General features: G+C 39.9%; 1 protein-coding gene across 1 annotated transcript in view; it reads left to right on the forward strand.

Moving 5' to 3' along the window:
• The window catches only part of MACROD2 (mono-ADP ribosylhydrolase 2), an 890,030-nt gene that overhangs the window by 497,649 nt on the left and 369,151 nt on the right, over nucleotides 1–23,230 (forward strand). Inside the window, exon 6 of the mRNA XM_082306167.1 lies at nucleotides 20,844–20,965. Coding sequence (XP_082162293.1) covers nucleotides 20,844–20,965 — 122 coding nt within the window. The remainder of the gene's footprint in view (nucleotides 1–20,843; nucleotides 20,966–23,230) is intronic.

The following is a 23,230-nucleotide window of genomic DNA, read 5'->3' on the forward strand; positions in this document are numbered from 1 at the left end:
AAGTTTAAAATCCAGTTCAGTACTGGTCACTGGTAGATGTCATTTAAACCAACGCTTTATTTTCTCTGCAGCAGCTTTTTGGGCTAATGTGGGTAAAGAGCTGGTGAAACACAGCAGAGCATGGGGCCCAGGTCTGAATACGGTGGTGGCTGCCAGAGTGTTGGTCGTGCCCGGGTCACTGCTGGGTCCCGGTGGCCCAGGCTGTGCCACGCAGCGAGGCGATTCTCTCTTGATGCACCAGCCGGGGAATTATTCTGTGGAGGCATTAACTCAAGGAAGAGAGTTGACCTCCTGCTCTTTAGCAGGAATATCAAGTCACTGGATAATAGTATTGTGTGCTTCCACTAACAAGGAGGTTGATTTAAAGTCTTATCAGTTGATGTTCCCACATGGACCTATGCCAAGGAGCCTTCGTTGAGAAAACTACTGTGCTAAAATGGAAATAATATGCGCTGGGGGGAATAGCAGCTGTATAAAAATATTCGTAATGGTTTGTGTTTAAATAACACACTGCAGCATCTTTCGACAGATCCATATTGTGGGTAATAAAGTAAACACATTAGGTTAACTGTTGTAGATAGAGGTTATAGGGCAATGAAGCAAACCCTTCTGTCCTTCGCCTAACTTATTACATGGCAGTGCCTCACGGATGCAGTCTCGCTGCGTTACTGCACATGGCACTATTCAGCCCTCAGGAGCAGAGATTCCTCTTTGCAGTTAAAAGGGAAGGAAAAAAGCTGCCGCTGTGCATGTGCAGTCCCTCTCGCAGGTCACCAGATGATTGCGGCAGAGCCGTAACGATGGAAATGGGGCGGTGTACTAGGGGAGTCCTTCAGAGGAGCTAGCCGGAGTGGCAGCTGCTGTATTTGTCAGACTTGTGTGTCTTAATAGCATCCCATATTTGAGAGAGCACATGGATCTTGGTTTATATTTGATGCCTTTTGGCGCATCGAAGGCTGCGTTGTTTGCTCAGTTGGTGTTAACTGGGGCAAACCTCAGTGGCGTGTAGTCAGCTTTGAAGGATCAGGGCCCACAGAATTAATTGTGGCTGCGGAAGAGTGAGTTTCTTCTTTCCTCTTACAGTCACTTCTCACTTGCTCAGATAGGTGATGACTGTTCTGATGGCCACTCACTTTTTCAGCATGCTGCCTAGTTTCTGAATTATTTGCTTAAAATATGTAATAGCTTACTTCAAGCCAACAAATAGTTCAACAAATATGTTACTCTGTGTTAATGCCGTTTCAGTTTTTCTACTTCTCAATCTTCTACTCCCCTTGTTCTCTCACTTACACATAGCTTTGTTACAGCTGCATGTGTTTATAACCACCTAGTAATAGATGTGTAGTAGATATTCTCAAATATTTCCTATCACAGTATGTCATTGTTTCTCACTCTTTGTTATAGGGATAGCAAAGAGAGATGTTGGCAAATAACAGCTTGTTGATGGCACTCAGTCCTGTGTGTGCATGTTTGCAGAGAGGCATAGGTAGATATCCGGATACGTATGGGCTTTCAAACCCCAGACAAGAACAACTGCTTTAATTGCTCACTCTCCTTCATTCATCTTCCTTAAGATACTGATACACAATCCTCTGCTAATCTCCTTACGTGCCCTCTATTAGATTTCATAACCGCTCCATAACTTTTACAAGAACTAACAGATCATCGGACACTTGAAATCAAAGTGCTGTTTCTTTCCAGCTGGCTACACAGTGCAGTCATACAGCATGAGTATCGTAAAGCTTTTAACAGGCTAATGGAAGAGAAAAGGGAGCAGCAAGAAAATGCGCCGAAAATGCACCGAGTGCAACAGAAGTACACCTTAGTCCAGTGCTGTGAGGGGTAAAATACTGTGCCTTTCAGCTAATAATCTGGAATCCCATTATCACTGAGCTGTAAACTGAATTATTGGTGACGTACGGGCTGGATTATTCTATCTACTTTTTGTACCGTATATCCAAAAGTTGACACATAATTATGTTGTCCCACAGTAGATCAAGTTTTACAACAGCAACAAAAGATTAAAACGGTTTTATATTGGGGACATTCAGAGGATAAATAGCGCTGTATTATAGGAGGGAATGGCAGTCAGCTGTGTTGCCATCTGGGAGAGAAGCATTGAAGTGCTATTAATATTTAAAACTTTTTTAGGGATTTTTTTTTTTTAGAATTGGTAGCGTTCCTAAAAAACTGGTTATAACTCTGTAGTAAATTTTGGTGTCAAAGGATGCTGTAAATGGTATTACAGCAACAATTAACGTGGGCAGAACTATAATCTCATTTGCTTTTAAGGTACCTTCTTCAAACACTGGTGCAGCGAGGGTAACAGATCGGATTAAGTTACGTGTATGGCAATAAATCTACTGTGTTGCACAAACACTCTCCATTTGACACAGAAGAGGACAGTGCAGACTCTCTCTTCTCTATCTTAGCAGAGCTTATCCATATTTATTTCAGCTAATCTTTTGATTCAATGTGGTAATCACTTAAATATCCTAATTGGCTAATTCTATTATTACATTCACTGCTAATGTGGTAATTGTTTTATTTCTGGGGAAGTTGTAAAAAATGCTACTTGATATTGATTTATTTATCTTCTGCTCCATTTATTTTTGTTAAAGTATGGTTTGATTTAATTGTGTTTCAGAAAATCATTATCATACATAAGCATGTTAGTGAAGAAGGTTAGGGGCAGAGTGAAAAAGAGAGAGGCACCGTTATACAGAAGAGATATGAATACAACGTAGAAATCTTGGGTTTAAATGAATTTGTTGTGTGGTCAACACATGTCTGGCTGCATTTCATTCATCTAGTTTCCTAGCAATAAAATGCAAAAATAAAAAGCCAATCACTGCAAACTCTCCAGGGTTTTACTGTCCTGGTTTCTGGTCAACAAGGCCCAGTTGCCTCTTTACTTTCTTGAAAGCATTATCCCTTTGAAAAGGCTCGTATAGCTGTGCCTAATTGCTGAGAGTGTCTTTCTGCACAGCCCTGAGCTATAGCAGGGAATTAGCTCCCCAGAGCGAGGATGCTTTCCTTTGGGGGAAGGCAGGGGAGGAACAGCTTCTCATCAAGATGATACCAGTGAGGGTACAGAAGCTTCTAAGTCCCATCAGGGAACAGCTCCCTCCATTACAGGCAGAAAATTCAGATTAACAACACTGTTTCATCAGTTTGTTTGCTATATTTTTGCTACGCTAATTATTGTGATGGCTGTGTTAGTTACTCCATAAGCCAGTGCTGACACTTTTAGGGGTTAAAAGCAAGTAAATGCCAAGGATACGCTGCAGTTGTATTTTTGCCTGCTAGCTTATTCCCATTGAAGTCGCAGAAACGCTGCACAGAAATAAGATTATGCTTATGATTAAAATTGAGCCCATGCTGAATGTAGGTCTGTACCATTTTCCACCTTTTGCATTTACTGGGTCAAACCTGGGAGTAAGACCCATGTTTTTTGAGTCTCTTCGCTTGTAGCTAAATCCGGCAACTTTATCTAAATATTCAGTTTACGGTATTTGCGGAAGGTGCTCGTGGATCTGATGTAGATGGGTTTCTCTTGGTTGAGAGTTATTAGTGACTATAGTTATCAAAGATTTTGTTCTTTGAGATGGGGGAAAGTGTTTTCTCACCTCCGTAATTTCTCTGTCTTTTGTTGCAGCACAGACTAGACTGTACACATGCTTACTTTGTAAGTAATCCCAATCTTTGGGTTTTGAATTTACTTTTTAGTCATGGAAATAAGGAAGGAATTTGAATGCACTGAAACTGCAGATAACATTAAAGAATTGAGTAGAGCATTTGGAAGGGTCGGCTGTATAAAGACTACACTTGAATATCTAAAATACGCTGAATGCTCTTCTCAAATGCTCTCTTTAACAAGTTACCAAAATGACAAAAAGCCTCCTTTAAGGAGAAGTTCTATTTGGCAATTTTATTACTTATTGGTTAAATGATAAGTTTATAAATGTGCCACCTGTTTCCTCATCATAGAGCACAGCTGCTGCATCCCCTTTACATGACCTTACAGGTGCCTCAATAACTTCCTTGCAGTTAGTGGACTTTCCGTATCATCTCTGATGAATCTCTCAAAATCCTAAGACTTTATGGCACATAAAGATATGAAGATATCCCTCCTCTCTCAGAAGTCCTTTTCAGCATTAAACTGTAGTGTTATGTTTTCCTAGAAATCAAGGAGTTTTTAGGTGAGAAGTTTTCAGGATGAAATAAATTGCACTCTGCCTTCGTAAGTACATCAAGCACATTTCTGTCCATTGTTTTTCTTTATCATTGTGCTTTTTCATGAAATATGTAGTTTCTAAATTCTCAAATGAAAGGATTTGGGCAATGGCACAGAAAAGTTCACTCCTAAGGCTATTGAATCTCCCTCTAAACCTTTCTGTGGCTTTTAGAGAGACTGGAAACCTGTGAAAAGGATATCATTAGTTCAGAGACTTTTGGAGGAAGCTGGGTGCTAATAAGGCTTTCGTGAATTTTACAGAACCACCTCCCTGCCCCCTCCTTTCTGTATTGCAGTGTAACAAAACATTGCTTCCATAGGAGCAGTCCTCCACATTTATTTCCATCCAAAGCTATATACTTTGAGTATTGTTTATTACTAATGTGAAGTTTCAACAGTATGTACAGCTTATATCCACAGTAGTCATCTATCACTTGAAAGAAGGCTTTAATTAATGGAATCCCAATTTTAATGAGGTACTGAGCCATGATCTTGTAAATTCTGCGGTACAGAGAATCACTTAGTTCAGGTTCGCTTGTAACAATCCTCAACAGCGTGGTGCTTTTTATGACATTGTTTAACAGATTTTGATGTTAATCTAGGAGCCCTTTTTGGAGTAACTGTGTTCTTTTCCTTGTAAGTGTATTTTGAATTAATTGTGTTTTATGTTTTTCAAGCGATGATACTGTTGCTGGCCTCCTGAACAAAATACTTCTGGTATGTCTGAACTGTTTGCCCTGTGTCCACCCTGGAACTCCAAAGGGGATTCACTGCTCTCAAATCCTTTCCAAAAGCATCTTTGCTGCAACACCTAGGCCAGTTAAATTCCATTATTTTCACAAAACCCACTCATGTTTAACAGCTGTAGCAAAGTAAACAGGTTATGCCACTTCCCCCACCTCCTCCTCTTGCAACTGCAGGAATGAGCGCTGGGTAGGAGGAAAGGGCAGTTCTCAGCCGCGCGTTTAATATCCTGGCTGAGATGTGCTGGTTTAAACACGCTGCGCTTGACACGAGACCAGAAGGTGGGAAGTGAGGCAGGGAGGGTTTGGTGCCAGCTTTCTGTATCCTTGCATCTGAGCCAGCCGGTCGCCAGTCCTCATCTGATCGCAAGTGACAGCGGCATGTTGAGCTGCTTTAACCTCTGACGAGCTCTCCCAGCTCCCGAGGGGCGATCCTGGCGATGCTGGGGGCAGAAAGACGTACTCACGAGAGCCCTTTCCCTGAAAATGCTGCAAAGATGGTGGCTCCTCAGCAGTGTATAAATGTTCCCTTTGTGGGAGGGATGGCCCTAGGGCAGCAGCGCCTGCTGCCTTCCCCGCTGGTTCCCAGAGCCCTCACTACACAGAGCACATAAGTGAATTTAAGAGTGAAATCCCTAGGTCTTATTTTTTTCCTTTTTTTTTAAGTATCATTGCATACAAGAAGCCATTCAGGTGGTTGTGAATGTCATTTTAATGGGGCTATTAGAAAGACAGGGCTCTCCCACAGAATCAAGAACCAGAAATGTTGAAATAGTTCCCTGGCAATGGGAAAAAAAGAACAGTGTTCTGACAGATTTTAAGCAGTCGATATCCAATTGCTCATCCATAGCAAAATAGGAAATTCAGAAGGCTCGAAGCATGGTGCACACTTTTTCAGATAATAATCACGCAGTAATCAAAATGGTTTATTATTTGGTTGTGAATAATCCAAATTCCCCAGTGTTTACTGTTCTTCAACTATTTTGGACCTCTTGTAATATTTTTTTAAAAATAAATACTATGTTTTTAACAAATTGATATGTTATTTAATATCATACTGGCTTACTATTCATGTCCTTGAGCAGATAACATTATATTCATTTCTATATTGCCAGGATTCACCCTTGAAGTATGGATTTTTGTTTGCATTTTTAAAAAAGTGCCTTTCATAGCATTTGAGGTCAACATAATTGTTAGACTTCCCCCATGAACCTCTATTTCATGTTATGAAGGATCTGCACTTCCAGAACTTGTCAACTGGTGCTTTGGTTCAAATTATTAGTGAATTGTTCTGTACTAACATCAGCAAACTATTAAGAAGTAATTTTGTTTGAAAGTAAGTAATCTTCCTATTCAAGGGCTTTTAAAAGAAAACTTTAGCATTCAAGTTGCTATTCAGACTCTGTTTATTTTAACTGATGATGCATTTTCATTGTCTTATTGTCCTACTCATGTTGTGATGAGAATGTAGAATTAGACCTTTTGGTATCTGTGGTTTGTACCATGAATAAATGTAATTCTACCCGACTTGTTCATTGGCTGGTAATTGAAAACACTGGCAATGGTTTCCATTTTAGTCTCAAGGTCCAACAGGTTTTTTTGTTTTTTGTTTGTGGGGTTTTTTTGTGGATTTGTTTTGTTTTCCCCAGAATTCAACAGAAGTGAATGTGCGCTTATTTTGGTAATCCCATTTCAAGGGATGTTATTAGGAACTTCTTGTTGGGAGCATCAGTGTGGTGTTCTTGGACCTGAAACACCATTGAACACTTCTAACTACTCAACTAGTTTTCACAATCTGTTGTCCTGTAAAGTAATAAATGGCCCAAATTTTCTACACACTAATTAAAATTCCATTTCTCATGAATTCCTTAATCGAGAGCAAGTCATTATGTGCTTTGTTGATTCTTAAGTGCAAAGATAATTGCAATGGGCAGCATGAAAGTGGTTTGATTATTGCCTGTCGACTCTTGTGAATTCTAATAGGTCTAATTGCATAGCATCAATTCATCATCTCAGCATCACTTCTTTTTATTATTAGCTCTCTGAATTGTAATGTGCTCATAAAGAAGTGTAGTAGTATATCAGGGCTGACATGGTACCTGGCCTATTGTAATTTTCCTTCCTTACCTAATGTTACTATTGAATTAAAAGTTTATTATATGGTCCCCCTTTCCAGAAACTAGTTTCAAAATTTGTCTTCATGAAGAAAAGGATACCGTCTTCCTCTGAATTTGCATTTGTAATTTCTCTGCTAAATGATAGTCAGTCCTATTTTTTTACTTTACCAAACCATTCCCATAAATCCTGACCGTAATGTGTTGGCTGCAAAACATCTATCAAAAGCTTTATGACAGGGCTCTTTATTATTGCTGAACATTATTTAGATGACGAAGACTCTGTAATGAGGTGAAGTTCCTAACAAAAACTTTATTGGTTGAGAAGCAGGAGAAGGGGAGCACTTGGCTATATTAGAATTGCATTCTCGGAGACATCAGGAAGGGGGATTGGTTTTGTTGGGTGTCCTTTTTTTTTTTTTTTGCCTTTGCTTCCTCCCCCTGCAAAGCAAGGATATAAATTTAGAAAATGTTATCTTGAAAGTAGCTGAAGATAGCTATAGACAAAAGCACAACCTTCTAACTAAAGATGACAAAGTTCTGGATTAGTAATTTTAACAGATTGTACTGCAAACATGCAGAAAAATCCTAGCTTCCCCAAAAGATGAAGTTTCTACTAAGCCAAAGTATCACAAATATTTAAGTTATAAAACATTGTCAGCACTAACATGGGCTAAATTACTTATTTCTAAAAAGTCTCCTCTTGAGTTTTCTTAAAAATGGGAAGATGCCCTTGTGCTTACGCTAAAGCTTTGCCTTTTTCTAAAACTTTGTGAGCGTAGTGAACTCATCACGCTAGATTCCTCATCCTTCACCTCTTCCATATGCTGCTGTGGCACCGATGCTATCTACAGACTTGTCAGAGCACTAGTAGCTATTGCTGCAAAGTGATCTTCGGAGTCGTACCACAGCCTGGGTATCGTTAAGCACTTTACCGCAGAAATGGCACTAGCGAAGCAATTGGATTTTGCTTTTTCCAATGCATTGCTTTCAGACATGGGAACTGCATTGAAAACATTCACGTGCATATGGTGAGGATGTTTACCACAATTAATATCAAGTATCTGGCTTGCCTTAAAAAAATCTGCAGTGGTTTCACAAAAACATGTGAAAGCACATGTCAATGTTGTGTTTTCTTTGCTGCCCTGCCTAACATGTTTGTGCTTGCTTGACTGTATATTGCTCAGCTGGCAAGGTCAGCCAAATTGTCTGCTACTTCAGGTGCCCCGATTTCTGGCTTTTTTGTAAACAATAAGAGCTGACATTATTCTTGAAGCAGTTGCTTTCACTGTGAAAATATCAGTATGTCTTTCCGACAACCCACGCAAGGGGAGACAACGCTATGAAGTACAACTTTGCACACAGACTTCTAAAAATTCCACCTAATCCTCAGGCTGGCATTAAAATGGATAAATGTGAGTTTGCAGACATTTCCTCTTTTCCTGGAGAAATGATGCATTGAGCTTGTGGGCACTGCGGGTGGCAAAGTAACTATTTTGCTTCGATAACAAGTGCAATAAAATTTACAAATCTTTTTCTCAATATGGTTTCCCAGAAATTGAGCAGGTCCCCTCAGCAAGGCACAGCCTTGTATTTGGAAATAGCATGTTGTTCTGACACTTTTGTCACCCTTGCAAGCTTTGCCGTTGTCACGTTAGTGGTTTTGGGGGTTTTGTTTGTTTGTTTGTTTTGGGGGTTTTTGTTTGTGGTTTTTTTTTTTTCCCCCAAAGGCTTTACTGCATTATTGCTGCCATTTCTAGCCATGCTCTTTCTGGTTCCCAGTTCCTAAACCACGATAGCCTATGTAAGACTTGAGTTTGAGACTCCTCACTTCTGATTATCATGAAATGCTTGTGACAGGCTAGTGGGATGCTATGTTGTCACTTCGAGCATAAGCCGACTGTATGTACATCTGTGTTTCTTCTACAGCAAGGCTAAACTCAAGACTATCCTTCAGCAGCTCTTTTAGGTCGTTACATGACTTTCCAGGTTGTTTAAGTACGTTTTCTCGGTTGAGCTGAACAAGGTATGATACCAGTGTTTTTCAAGGGCTCTTCCTAGTGATGTTGTTTGACATGGAGAACATTAGCCGTGCAATAAGCCTCTGCAAGTTGCTAACAGTTTGCTTTCCAATATGCTTTATCTTGACAAAAGAAAAATGGTTCCCCTGCTTCTTATTTTGGTACGCTTGCTCCTGCTGCAAATTCAACTGTTTACAACTTCCAGTGATGCAAAACACTCTTGAGATGTTTGTCAAAGCTTGTTTTTCACTTGAATCCACACAATCATTACATATCGTACAGAATACCGCACCACAATTTTTGTTAAATATCCTTGCTGGATGCGTTTCATTTCTCTGCTTAGGTTTTGTATCTGCCAGCACTTCTGCGCGTGTTTGCTGGGGACTCTTAGCTCCTCTCCACCTCAGTGGTGCTCACTTATGTCGCCGGTGAGCTAAGCTGTGACGTAAGCAGGCCCTTTCTGTACTGCAGTGGGCCAGTAGCCTGGCCGAGCTGGTCACAGCCCGGGAGAGGGTGTATATGCCTTAATGTGAAATACAGCATCTGCTGAGTTAGGTGTCGTGACACAAATGCAATGCAGACAGTAAATGGAGTCAAGATGGGTGGTGGTTTCTGGTCAGCGCTTTGTTTTCATTTTGCTGTTCCTCTCCTCTGGTGCACACACCTCTCGGAGCTGGAAGGGAGTAGAGATCAGAAGACTTCAATGCAATGTTTCTGTGGTATCTGCGAAAGCTCTGTTCTGTGGACGTTTCTGAAAGAAAAGTGATAAAAGCAGGGCCAGCGTTGAGGAGAGAGCGCCGTGTTCAGATGCAGCACTATCCGCCAGAACAAGGGTTTTTTCCCCCCTCACCTGCTATGAGGCGCATCCTGCTGCCCCATCTGCAGAGGCATGGACTGAGGTGCAAATTGTAAGCTTGGGCTCTAATTCAAGGAGTCCCAAGACTGAGCAAGAAGGCATAGCTGGAAAGTCATGGGTTGGTGTACTGTTTGCATTGGGCAAAGGCTCGAGTTGGCTGAGTGTGCACAGAACGGAGCGCTGTTAGGGCAACCGTACCTCGACCATACCCTTGCTCACCTGGGCAGAGGATCTGCTTTCAGTCTCAATTCAAGCCTTATGTTTAATTAGTTCTGCTAAAATAGTTGCTGGTTTTATTAATAATATAAATTAGCCTGTTTGCTCATTTTGTTTGGAGTATTTGGAGAAGTAATAGCTGTTTATTAATAAAGCATGCAGGCAGCAGGACTGAGGCACTGAAGTCCTTCTAAATCTGTGGTGTTTTGTGGTTTTGTTTTTTGTTTTGTTTGTGGTTTGTTTTGTTGTGGTTTTTTTTTCTTTGTCTGTGCCTGTGGTATAGCATAGTCTGTACAGATATGTGTCTTCCCATTTTCCCTCTCCTGCCCCCTCTTAGGTTCAGGCTTGCTCATGCCCCCATCATCTGCTGGGTCTGCTTTTAAGATGGGTTGCAGAGCAGTGAATTCCGAGTGCTAATGTTTGTTTTGTTGCCAGCTGATGAAACTATCTTTCAAACGAGAGAGCATCTCTGGGGAAGAGACTGGGAGGAAATGGTCAAGGGAATTTATCGCGGATGCTCGGCATGCACTGCATTCCCACAAGTTGGTATCTGAAATATGTTGATATCAGGAGGGCGTTTTAGCGTGGTTTCAGCCACCTAAATTAAAATAAAATTGATGATAGAAAGCGAGATTCCTCTTCTAGGCATGAAGTCTCATGTTACGGTTCAAAGAGCTGTCCAGTTATTTCGCTTATCACTCTTATATGAAGCAATTAAAGTGGCACTGCCAACTTGAAAACTAGTCAGCTTTTAAAAATGAGTTCAACTTACTTTTGGGTACCACATATGTCTCTGTTTCCATTGACTGTGGTGTGAGTTTGGGAGAGAGGTGGCAGTAGTAAATTTAAGTTTTTCCTCTTTTCATTGTTTTGTGATGGGCTTACAGGCATAGCAAGGGAAACGGTCTCTAAAGGAACTGACTGTAGACAAAGGTCTGTGAAATGCTAGAAGTTTTGAAACTACAGAGGGTAAATACTTTAAATGAAGTAAATTGGAGAGGATATCTAGATTTTTTTGTTACAATAAAAAAGTAGTAAAAGTGAGATTTTTTTTTTCCCTCTTCAGTGATGCTACTTAAAAGATGAAGTGATAAAGGTGCATTCCTTCATTATGGAGAAGGTGTGCTGTCACTTTCCCTTGCTGGTATTTGGATCCTTGCTATCCTTAAGCAATGGTCTCACTGATATCAGTGGGACTGCTCCCAGGCTTGAAAGCCGTTTGCAAGTTCAGAGCTATAAACACTATGTTTATTGCTTATCAGGAAAATTCAGTATCCCCTTTATTAAATGCAATCCTGTAACATGATTTACATGTCTCCTCAGCTCTCTCTCTTTAAACTGGGAATATGTATTTTAAAAAATATTTAATGGTTTCAGTCTTGTCGTTTCTAACTTTCTCCTCTCTCTGCCTCCACTCTGCTTTGAGAGACGATAAATGGTATCAACAGGCTGCACGAGGCTCTCTGTATTCCAAGAGCAATGTGTTTGTGGCAAGGGAAAAACTAAACTTTCCTAGGCATGGTTTTCTAAGTTTTAAGTGTTCAAATCTTAATCAGGTTGATTTAGCTACCACTGGTTTCTTTAGAAGATACATGGAGAGCCTGTAATTTCATTACCTTTCTTTTTTTTTTCTTAAAGACAACGAGCAAAATCCTTAGCAAAAGCATGTAATTTTCTACTGTGAAGGTTATGTAGTTTAGAGAAGTGTCACGTGAAAAAGATGTGCTCTGATTTCGGAGGTAGAAGTTTGTTTATTCTCAAGAAAAGAATGTATAGAAAAAGTAAATAAAAAAAAAAGCGTGGTAACTTTTTGTAATGTGCTGCCATCGAAGAATAGATGCACCACAATGAAGCTATAAATGTAAAATTTTCTTTGAAACTTTAAATCATGCTTTATTGCCTCTTTAAGAAGCCTGTAAAACTTTCTATTAAGGAAACAATTCTTTCAGTCTGATTTTTAAAAACCTTTTTACCTGAGGTGATCTGATTAAAAAATTTGTATCTCTTCTCTAGGCAGATAAAAATGGTGCTGGCAGTTTCCTCTCGTTGCAGCCGAGGTTATTCTGCTAATGTGTGATTAAGGGTTGTTTAGTTTGGTCTTCTGAAAACTTCTTGCCGTTGTCACCGGTCCTTTCGAATGAAGACGTTTTGTAAAGGTTTATGTTGATATTCTTAAATCCCATGTGAAGGACAAATATTTTGTGTAATTCAGTAACTTCATAAAGGCAAAGAAAGTCTTGAAGTATTGGCACAGCGAGCCCTGTTTCCTGCAAACAATCTGGCAACCTGCTTGTATTCAAGACCCAGTTCAAGATTTCCCATGGCCATGGCAAACGCTACGTGTCAGGGTTTGGTTTTGTGGCTTGGGTTTGTTTTTTTTTTTTTTTTTGTTAGTACTTTTACTGTAGGTCTCTTGAGATGCCTTCCTTTGTTTCAGTGTCCCTGCAAAGATCTCAACCGAATAATAAAAGGTGGTTTAATAAGAGGTGTTAGTAGTGTTATCAAAACAGAATTTGCACAGGGAAAATCCTTAAAATAGGAAATAAAGGGCTTTTTTAATAGCTTGTTAAATTATTAGAGCACTCTGTAGCACTGTTTGGCACCCAGAAGAAAGTGGAAGAATTTCAGCTGTGAGTGTAAATCTTTTCTGGATAAAATTAGTTTGGTAGTAAGTTTTGTAGTGAGGCTGAGTGGGTGTTTTAGTTGGGTGTGTGGGGTTTTTTTCTTTCTTTTTCCCCCCTGCCAGTAAAGAGCATATCTACACTTTAACTGTGCGATGCACCAGCAGAGGTAACTAAATCGGCTTTAACGGAGCTGGGTTGGACACTGAAAACAGCCCAAGTGTGGCAAGGGGGCTGTGCTTTAGAGGCTCAGAACATTAGCTCATGGCTGATTTCTGTGCCCCTGAAATGAATCCAATTCTAAAAGTAGAACTGAAGCTAACTAAACCCCAACATATTTGAAATACTTCTTGCATATTTTTATGACATGATGTGTGTTGTGTATTTTTTAGGGTAATATTTGCAAGCATCTCTTTTGAATCAAGAATGAAGTGTGGTTAAATATACCTTGAATTTATGTGGCTAGTGTTATATCCTTCACTATGCTGTGTATCTTGGTTTGAAATTTTTGTGGAACGGCAGACTGAAACTCTCTTACTTGGTGTCTTAAGAATAAGAAAACTCAATTTAAGGGCAAACAAGTTTATTTTTGAGTGCTGAAAAGCCCTCTGACTGAATTATTAGATGAATTAAAACCAAACTCACCCCCAAACATCTTTTGCTGTTCAATAGAGAAGTAAAGAGAGAATCTTTGCAGCTCATGCTTTCCTATGTGTAGCAAATAAAGCAAAAGGCAGATTAAGGCATTTTTGTCTATAGCTCTGTCCACTTGCAAAGAATAATAGTTGGAGAAAGGTGGAGAGCATTACTTGGGTCAAGGGGGTCACTTGGTACGTGTTTCCCGAGCCACTCAATGAGCACGGTGCTTGGTGGAGCTCCTCTGCTGCTACAGCAAAATGAGGTTTGCTGTAGTTTGACGAGGACAAAATCTGCTTCGGGCGATGTAATTTCATTTTGTCTGTTCTGTTTTCCTAGGTATATTAAGGTCTTTATTTGGGTAGATGCTTTGTAGAGGGGAACAAGGATAACATTTGAGCATTTCTGCTGCAAATGCTTCAAATCCAGATTAGAAAAGAAAGCAGAAATAACAAGTCATGGATGTCATAATTTCATGTTAAGTCATGTCGTGTTCATTTCATGTTCGTTCATATCACATCACATTATGAATATCCCAAACGGAGCTGTTGCCTTTTAGTTTTACATGTAGGCAATTATTTCCATCGAAGTTGTGGGGCCTTCTGTCTAGTCGCTGCTTTGACATCTGTCATCGTAGTACTAAATTGCTTTGTAAAAACCTATTACTTTGGGATATAGTATAGTGTCTCTTAATTGCACCACTTGCTTCTCCTGCCTGAACAGAGCCTACTTTTGTTTCCGACGTTAATGGCGAGGCCCTGATGGCAGAGCGATGCTGTAAGTTCATTGATGGGAGGGGAACTGCTCTGGGATTATATGGGCATACTTGGGCCTTGTATTTTATGACCAGCACGAGTGCCAAAAAGGCTTGGGTTTTGACTTGTGTGACTTAATTCTCTGGCCGGCTGTTGAGGCAGTGGTATAACCGTTGCGAACAAGCTCTCTGTGTTTTTTCGCTTCCCACGGATGCCAAGCGATCGCTCTCTGCTAAATGCCGGCTATTGAGCGCAGACTTCTGCGGCTCCCCAAAGGATCTCTTGGACTTGGCAAATCCTTTGCCTCTCCCTTTGGGAATATTGTTTTCTGACTGTCTCTGCTGTCTTGTGCTTAAAATATACACCTAACCCACAAAGAGGGATGCTGGTTAATCATTTACAATAAACATATTCTTTACCTTTTCTTGGGCAGACAATGCCATTTAGGTGAAAAATGGCCTAACTATTTTACATGAATGACTTCTAGATATCATAGCTTTTGCAGCTAATGAGACATTCTTTGGTTCACCCAAAACAGCTCTTTAATCCTGAAGGCAGCTATAAAAGCTGCAAACTTCAGTTTGAGCAGTGCTTATTGTTGCAAGCCTAAAAAAGTGGGACTGTCTCTTTAACTGATGATAAATGCAATATATAGCTATATAAAGCAAATAAATATTTCCAATCTGAGGAGCTGTGTCATATGCAGTCAAGTTTAGCATTGTGTGATCCATAGAAGATGTCTTGCATTTAAAATATTCAACTTGGCTAATCTAGTTTTGGAGATACATATTAGTAAATAAATTAGGCTGTGGTCCTGGGGGGTTCATTTAAGTTGAACATAAATTAACAGTTGTTTGTTACACGCTGAAAATACACATTTTTATGTGCAAGTGCATGCAACTAGAAATAGAAAATGAACAAGCTGAGCAAATTTGTATACCACACCATTAGGCTACATGGATTCCTTCAGAACAGAGATACTCAGTACATATGAATATCTGGAGGTAACTCCATTTCCCATCAATTGAACCTTAGCTATCCCTTTTCAGCACCAGTGTGGTGGGGGTTTATTGTGTAAATCAGCTGATAAGATTTACAAATGGAGCCCTAAATGCTCTGACTTTTTGTCAGAATTTTTTTTTTGTTGTTCAATGGCACACACAGTGTGGTAGCTTCCTTCTTAAAATGTATACGGTTCCTGCTGTGATTGACAGGGTACAGCTTCATTATGCAGTTCGCTCGATGGGCCGATTATGGCTATGAATGCATGAATGGGATGAATGAGAGAAATGTGTAGTTGATTCCAGTCCTGGCCGGCTGGTTCATTAACGGTGTGAATGCACCGCACTCGCGTCTGTAAGGGAAGAAATGAGAGAAACTTATTTGTCCTTTTCAGTTGTTTGGGAAAATTCATTATGCTAATATTTTTGCCATCTAGTGTCACTTTTAAGAAGAAGGGAAGAGTAAATTACATCAAAAGTAAATTACATCAGTCCTCCAGCTTGGTGTTTGAGGCACAGCTGCTTCTCTTTGTCCTTTTGTAACTGGAAGCTGTGTTTTGTCTTTGCCCAAGCTGCTCTGTCCTTTCTCTGCAGCAGTGTGGATAAAAACTTGTGTGACAAAGAGCATGTTAAGAAGTATGGACTGACTTCTTCAATAAAAAAGACCAGAGAAAACAAGCCTCATTGGCCTTCTTACACATGGAGTTTGTATGCTACAGCAGACGTTGTTTTTTTGAGAAACGGGAGCTTGAGGGGGGAGTAGCTGTGCTATTTGAAGTATTGATTAAACGTGCAAATTATATTTATTTTCACTGGTGGATAAGTAGTGACAAGGATGTTTTAAATGCCCAAGTGCCTGTTATACCTCTGGATTAGTTTGTGGTTTACACAAGATTTGGTTGTCTGCCTTCATTATAGTGCTTCAGGGAAAAAGAAGAAAAAACTGAATGAAAACAAGCAGAGATGATACAGAGGGTGCGCACAGACAAATAGGGGTGCGATTGTCACGGCCTTGCTTTGGCCGCCAGAATTTCTAGCCAAATGCCTGTAAGTCAAACGACGAAAAAGAGAGCAGTAGATCCTATAAGCTCTCCTTGGGTCAACCATGTGTTGCAACGCAAATCTTAGAAAAGCTAGTGTAAAGATGAAATGTTGCTTCAGCCCTAAAGGAGCTCCAAAACATGGTTGTATGGCGTAGATCTGTGGTGATGCTTTCTTTCGACCACCCCTACCTTCTCTTTGGAAGCACTTCTGTAGGAAAAAATATCTCCTTCCCTTATAAATATTGCTTTAAAACTAAGCAGCTTCATTAGCATTAAAAGCAGTTTGATCCATTGCTGTGGCCTGAATCCCAGGCGAGAATATACCTTCCTCTGGGGCTCTCCACCTTGGTGTACTGTTGAAAATGTAAGCAAACATCTCTGCTCTGTGTACACAGAGAAAGTGATGTACGAACACAGGGATTGCAGCTTTCTTTTTAATGAAGTTTCTTATCAGTGTGCTTGGCTGGAAGACTGACCATAGTAAATCAGAAGCTTCAAAGCAGTGTAGGCAGCTTCATTTGACATGGAAATTAAAATGCTGCAAATGGCGAGTGTGGCCTTCTGTGAGAGCTGACTGCTCCCAGTTTTACTCTGTTTACCTGGTTTTGAAGAATAAAAATCCACATTAGAGGATGATTTGGGGAAATGTTCATATCCCTTGCTCCTGTTTGACCTCATTAAGAAGTGCTCAGACAGCAAAGGGGTGCAGGAGCTCCAAGAAGGAGCAGGTGCTGTTTTGTAGCAGGGATCTCTGCCAGGCTTTTCTAGCCAAACTAAATATCTTTGGAGTTTTTCTGCATTTCCCTCAGTTTAAAAATGTTTAGGTGATGAGACTGCTTGTGGTTCATGCCGTTGTGCCTCTACATGCTGTGTATCTTCAGCCCGTTGGCATCCTCATCCTTATGGCCCCTACTCCTGTCTGCGTTGCTCTCTGCAGTCAGTTTGCCTTCTCCTGCGGTAAAATTCATCCCCGCACAGGTCCTGCCATGGTCCTTACCATCGTTGAAGTCTGACCTGGAAGTTGTGGTTGCTTCAGAAGGGCCGTGCGCTTCTCTAGGGTGGATGCTCGTTCTGGCCCCGGGTAGACTGGTATGGAAGGTGATCGAGTATGGCTTGCACATCCATGTTTGTCCTTGCCCAGCGGTGCCAGAGGTTTGCATTTGGGGCTGGCCGCTGTAGCGGGCGGCTGGAGTAGCAAGGCAGCAGTTCTGCCCCTTCATTTTCTCGTAGACAGATGCCTGCAGACTTCTCCCTCTCCAGCACACCCACCCTCCTCTGTCCTCCAGCTCTGTAGCATACAAATTTTTCTGGCTCTGCAAGCTGGTTGAGGGGGGAAATGTGTGAGCAGAAAGGAAACTTTATTGTGATAGACAAGCTTGGAAGATTGACACAGTCTTCGTAGATTATATTAAAAATAAATGGCTCTGCTTCAGCCTGTGAAGTCTGATCCTCATATATTAACTGCATAGGCTTCGGGGGGAGAGCTGTTTTATTTTCTGGGTTGTTTGCTTTATGCCTGTATAATCTCAAAGGGTTTTACCTGCCTGCAAACCTTAACGTGTTGTGGAATAGCTTGAGCAGGATAATGTATAGTTTAGGCAATGTATGGATACACTGATTTTATTGACAATGTACAACAATAAAATTATTACTTCCCTGTTCATCTGCTGACCGTGAAACAGACTGGCGCGTTATTAATGCTGCTCTGCTAGTAAAATCTTACTCTATCATGTGTTTCAGAATAATAATGTGCCTGAGTAAAGCAATTTTTGCCAATGATACTCTGTAAACAATGACAAAAGTTTTGATATTTTATAAACTAATTCATAACTGTCTTCAGTGTCCTGTCTAAAGAGCTGACTATGATTGGGCTTGTAAAAATTAAAACATAAAAGCTAATAATTGCATTAAATATTACCTATTTATGTGAAGTGTCTGGTGCAGTGATAAAGGGTTGGTAATGAGGCGCCATGAAAATGCTAAATTGGGCAGTTCTGAAAAAAAGGCAAGAAAAACATTTCCCATTCGTTGAGCTGAGAATTTTTAAAATTAGTGTTTAATAATGGAAGACTAAAGGAGTGGAGTTAAACATTTAATGAGTGAAATGCATCTAGAAATTATAGCAAGGGGAGACTTGTACAGAAAGACTCAAGCAAGACTTCGGTACTTGGGCTGTTCCCCAAAACTCCTTCTTGTTGTTAAGTAATAAATTAATAATTTAAGCCATTAGGCTTCAGCTTTTAAGCAGCTGCACCTTGAAATGCAAGTTAACTCAGCCTTAGCAGAAAGAGGGAAGTCTTTTGTGATTCTTTCTTTTATTCATCTTTTACACTTTCTTTTTAAGTTGGTTTTATAGTCATTCCTCTATTTGCCTGTTGGCTGCTGGGTGTTGTGAATATGAAATGCATCACGGTACTTCTGATCTTAGCGTCTACAAATGTAAAATGACCTTGACTGAGATCAGATTCACTCGTATATTCCTTCCCCTCTGCTCAGTAATTGTAGCTTGCCTCTTTCAAAAACAAATAACTAGAAAAAAAAGTCGAGAAGCATTTTCTTGCTCTGAAGTTGCCAACAGCCAAGTGTGAACACTTCCAAACAGAAACCTTGGAAAGTTTCAACCTGAAGGAAACTGCTGTAGTCGTGGTCTGAAATTATGGCCTTTCCTAATGGCAGTACTCACACTACCTTATCTATACAAGCAGAAGAAAATTTTAAACTAGCTATATTATCTCATTTTTTTCTAGGTCTTAATAGTTCTCAGTTTATAGTAGCTAAAAATGTGTGTTTAAAAAAAAAACAAACACACACACACACAAAAAAACCCAAAACAACTCTTTTCTGTACTCCTGAGTGAAGCTATTCTGCTTGTTTCGATCACCTGCTATCATCCTGCTTGTCAGTGGATAAAGACTCAACACCTACTTGATGGTTCAGTTGCCTGAAGTGCTGTAGGGAGGGTTTGCTGGAATCACTGTCTGGCAGCTGTGACATTCAACAGAAATTACCCAATCTGTCCATCTTGTTCCCGCAACTGGGGAAAATTACTGTGATCAAAATGGAAAGAAGAGTAGTTAACCTTTTATTGACTTCTCAGTAGGGTGGTTTTCTGTAGCAGTTGGGAAGCTTAGCTCTTGTGGGTTTCAGTTTCCCATCACAGCCAATTCCTCTGTGTTTCTGGGCGCTGGGATTTTCTGACATATTTTTATTTGCTGAATATTGATACCTTCTGGCTAATGTAAAGAAAAAGTTTTGGAAATGTTCAAAACATGCCTCAGAACATAAGCTGCCTTTTAAGTAGTAGAGACCAGGAGTTGACAGATGATGTCTGGATAAAAAAAATAAAAGACAGCATACATTTTAATGTTTGACCATTTTCACTTGTGCTTTGGTATAGGTTGGAGGGAAATAATCGGACAGCTTGGGCAAAGAGTAATGGTGTGAGTTCTGTAGGATTTGCGAGTAAATGAAAATATTGTGGAGTGTAACAGCAGCAGATGTTGCTTGGAAACCTGTCCCACGTGGGACAGAAACACAACCTAACCAATGGGACCAGCAGTACCAGAATTGAAAGCATTGGCCTAATACCTTTTTGTGGCAACGTTGTGAAAAATAGTGCCACTGTTTATTGCTGCTGCTGTATATTGTAGGGAGATGATAAGGAAGGGGGGGGAAAAAAAAAGATGTACTTGCCACAGTAATTTATTCTAGTGTGTTCACATGTGCTAGAGAGGAATGATGTTTGAAAAGTAAATGTGCTTCCTTCGGGGGGGGTGTAAAAAAAAAAAATAATCATGACACCTTTTTAGTTTATAGACTACTCCTGAAGGTTTTTTACTCCAGGCTTTTTACTTCATTTTCCTTATAGCACTTTAGAGACTTTGATTGCAGCATCTGATTTCAATGTGTCCAGGGGCATCAACCCTAAGATATTCCCTGAGTGTACTTTCTCTTTTTGTTCATTAAGTTTCTTCAAACAGAATATTTTGTTTTATTGCGTGGTGTGTCCATCTGGTCTGATGTGAGAGGAAAGCACATTCTTTGAATAACTAACACATTCATAGGTCACAACTTTTCTCCTCTTAAAATGGCTGCTGAGAAAAGACTTAAAGTATTAGACACAAAAGATGACGGGTGTATGGCCATCCAAGTTCTGAGGTTTTGTGTAGTGAACTTTCCCAGTGAGAGAGGACCTCCAAGAGGTGAGAACAACTAGGGGTTTCAAACACTTGTACAATATTTACAGTGGTACGGCCCTAAAAAATTCAGGGCATTTATGAAAACATTTCATCTATCTTGCCTGTGGATTGCAGTACACATATAACAAGCGTTTAGTGCATTTTCCTCATTTTTTTTTTCCTTCAGACCAAATGTTTTAAAATATAGCCTTTTAAAATATAGCCTTTACTGGTTTTCATTTTTATTTAATTATCTAAGATGTATTTTATTACACGGTTTCCAGTTATAATGACTTTCTTACAATATTATTCCTACCTTTGTGTCTAGGTACAATAACCAGAATGGATTGATTTGCAGTAAATAAACAACCTACCTTAAGATCTCTTAGGATAATTTTTTTATTATTTTTTATTTCTTGTAGATGTGATCCATACTGTTGGGCCGATCGCAAGAGGCCATCTCACTGACACTCATAAAGAAAACTTGGCAAATTGCTATAAATCCTCCCTGAAACTGGCAAAAGAAAACAACATCAGATCAATCGTAAGTACTCTGTGAGAACACAATATTTTTTTGTAATGTGGATCTTTGTTTTCTTGCTGTAGAATAATTATAAATATAATGGTCAGCTTCCAGAAGGATTTCTTGCTGTATGTGATGTGAAAAAGCAAGAAATTAAATATCATTTGGCTAAAATAGTTGCTAGAGAAAGAGATATGGTTATTTTAGGAGGTAAGGAAAGCTGGCCTTGTAGTAGGTATAAGAACAACTGAACCAATAAGAAAAGGGAGGGAGTTGTTCCTGTGGCTTGCTTTTATACAATATTATTTATTAAAAAAGACCTAAGAAGCCACTGGTCAGGTGGATAACTGCATGCAATGTTGCCTTCTAAATAGCTGAGAAGTGATTTAATTTGTTGCTTATTCTACCCATTAATGTTTCTTCCTAAAAATAAAAGTATTGGTCAAGCGGCAGTGCTTTTTATAGCACACCCTCACCAAAATCCATCATAAAATAGCCTGTTATGTGATCTTCCATTGAATGCTAAAGGTTCTTTGATTGCTTGAAGCATACATTACATTTTTGTACCTCAAAAGGCCAGATTTTCAAAATCCAGAGAGGAAAGGAGCTGTTCCCTCTCTGGCTCTGGAGCTTTGATTCTGTTGCTCAAACTGTAGCAGCTGAAGTGTTTAGATAGCCCTAGGTTAGTTCCCTAAATGTTTAATGGAGAAGGAACTTATCACCTGGGCATGAGTGACACCTTTTGGGTCATTTCAGCTAGTTGTGTGATAGCATGTATGTTTGGCAGCTTAGAACACACGCTTAATCTAAAAAATGTTAATTAAAACAGTGGTGTTATATCAGGGTAAAATACTCAGTAAGGGAAAGCTGTTAACACCAAAAAATCACAAGTGGAAAAATAAAGCTTTTTGAGGAGAGGGGCAGGACAGGGATAGGGCTTTTAGCGTGAGTGAGATGTACCCCTCAGAGCCAAAGCTGATGAATATTGCTTATTTCTTTCTTTTTGGAGTAAACTGTGCTTTTCATACTTTTTCTGCTGATGAAGTTCTCTCTGTACTTCTCAATGCTGTCCAGTGAGCCCTCCCTTTGCCATTATCTATCTGTGAAAGAGAGGTGGTACCCGATTTAGTTGTTACTTGATTTTTGGTCTTTTTTTTCCCTTTGCATGCCATGAACATAAATTAGAACTGAAAGCAACCTGGGGGGAGGGAGGAATGTTTTGAACTCCTCTCTGGGATTATTTAAACATCCAAGGATGTTCCTCTGTCCTGCTATCATTGGAGGCAGTAATATCCCTGTGCTGGTGCTCCTACATTCTTCCTTGTTCTTGCCTTTTGGCCCTGGGTAATTACGTGCTGCTTCTGGGGCAGTCAGGTTAGTGAGAATAAAGTTCCTAATGTGGTGGGGAGGGTAAAGAAATGGTATGAAAATAAGAACATTGAAATAACAAAGGAAGAACTGCAGTGGGCATTGATCGATGCTGGTAATGCTTCCATCTGTTGCAATTCTTTAATTTTAGGACATTCTTGGTCGTAGCTTGGTATTTAACATGGAATAATAAAGAGTGGCCATTCTCATGGGTTTCATGTAAAATGAGCCTGATAATTTAGTAAGAAAAGATGACCACGGGAGAAATCACCCACAGATTATTTCCTTGCTGGTTAAGAGCTGTTGACTGTGCACCTGTTTGAGATAAAAAAAAAAAAAAAATACTCAACACCCAGACTTGCAGAACACAGCTGCACAAGCTGAACAGGAGCCAAGAGCCATTCATTCATACCAGCATTAAGAAGCTTAGCAAGCAATATGGATTTTAAAGTCCACATGACAGATCATGGACTGTTCTGAAAAGCCCTAAGTCCAGTGATTCCAGTGATGCTTTGGGAAGTGAAGGCTACTTGAGTGTCTATCCTAATGAACAAATCAAGCCTGGAGCAAAGTAAAATGTGTAATTCATTCAATTAAGGAGCAGTAGATTACTGTGAGTCTGAAGAAAAGAATACGAATTGCAAGTGGGTTTCACAAGATCCAGTACAGTAGACATAGAGGGAAAAGAAAGAAAACGAATAAAAATATCTGCAGACTTCTGAGGCTGGCAGAGACCTGGTAGAGAGAACAGAAGTACTCAAACTGATGCAAATTTGCAACATCTGAGTGTGGAATGGATTATGGCAACAGATACATTTATAATAGGGATAAGATAAACAAAAATTGGGGAGAAAAAGTTACCTATGTAAAATAAGGAAGAAGAAATCAGCTGGGCTGGTTGATGGCATATTTTGGTGG

Source organism: Platalea leucorodia (assembly GCF_965183815.1).
Source record: "Platalea leucorodia genome assembly, chromosome: 3".
Taxonomy (NCBI): Eukaryota; Metazoa; Chordata; class Aves; order Pelecaniformes; family Threskiornithidae; genus Platalea; species Platalea leucorodia.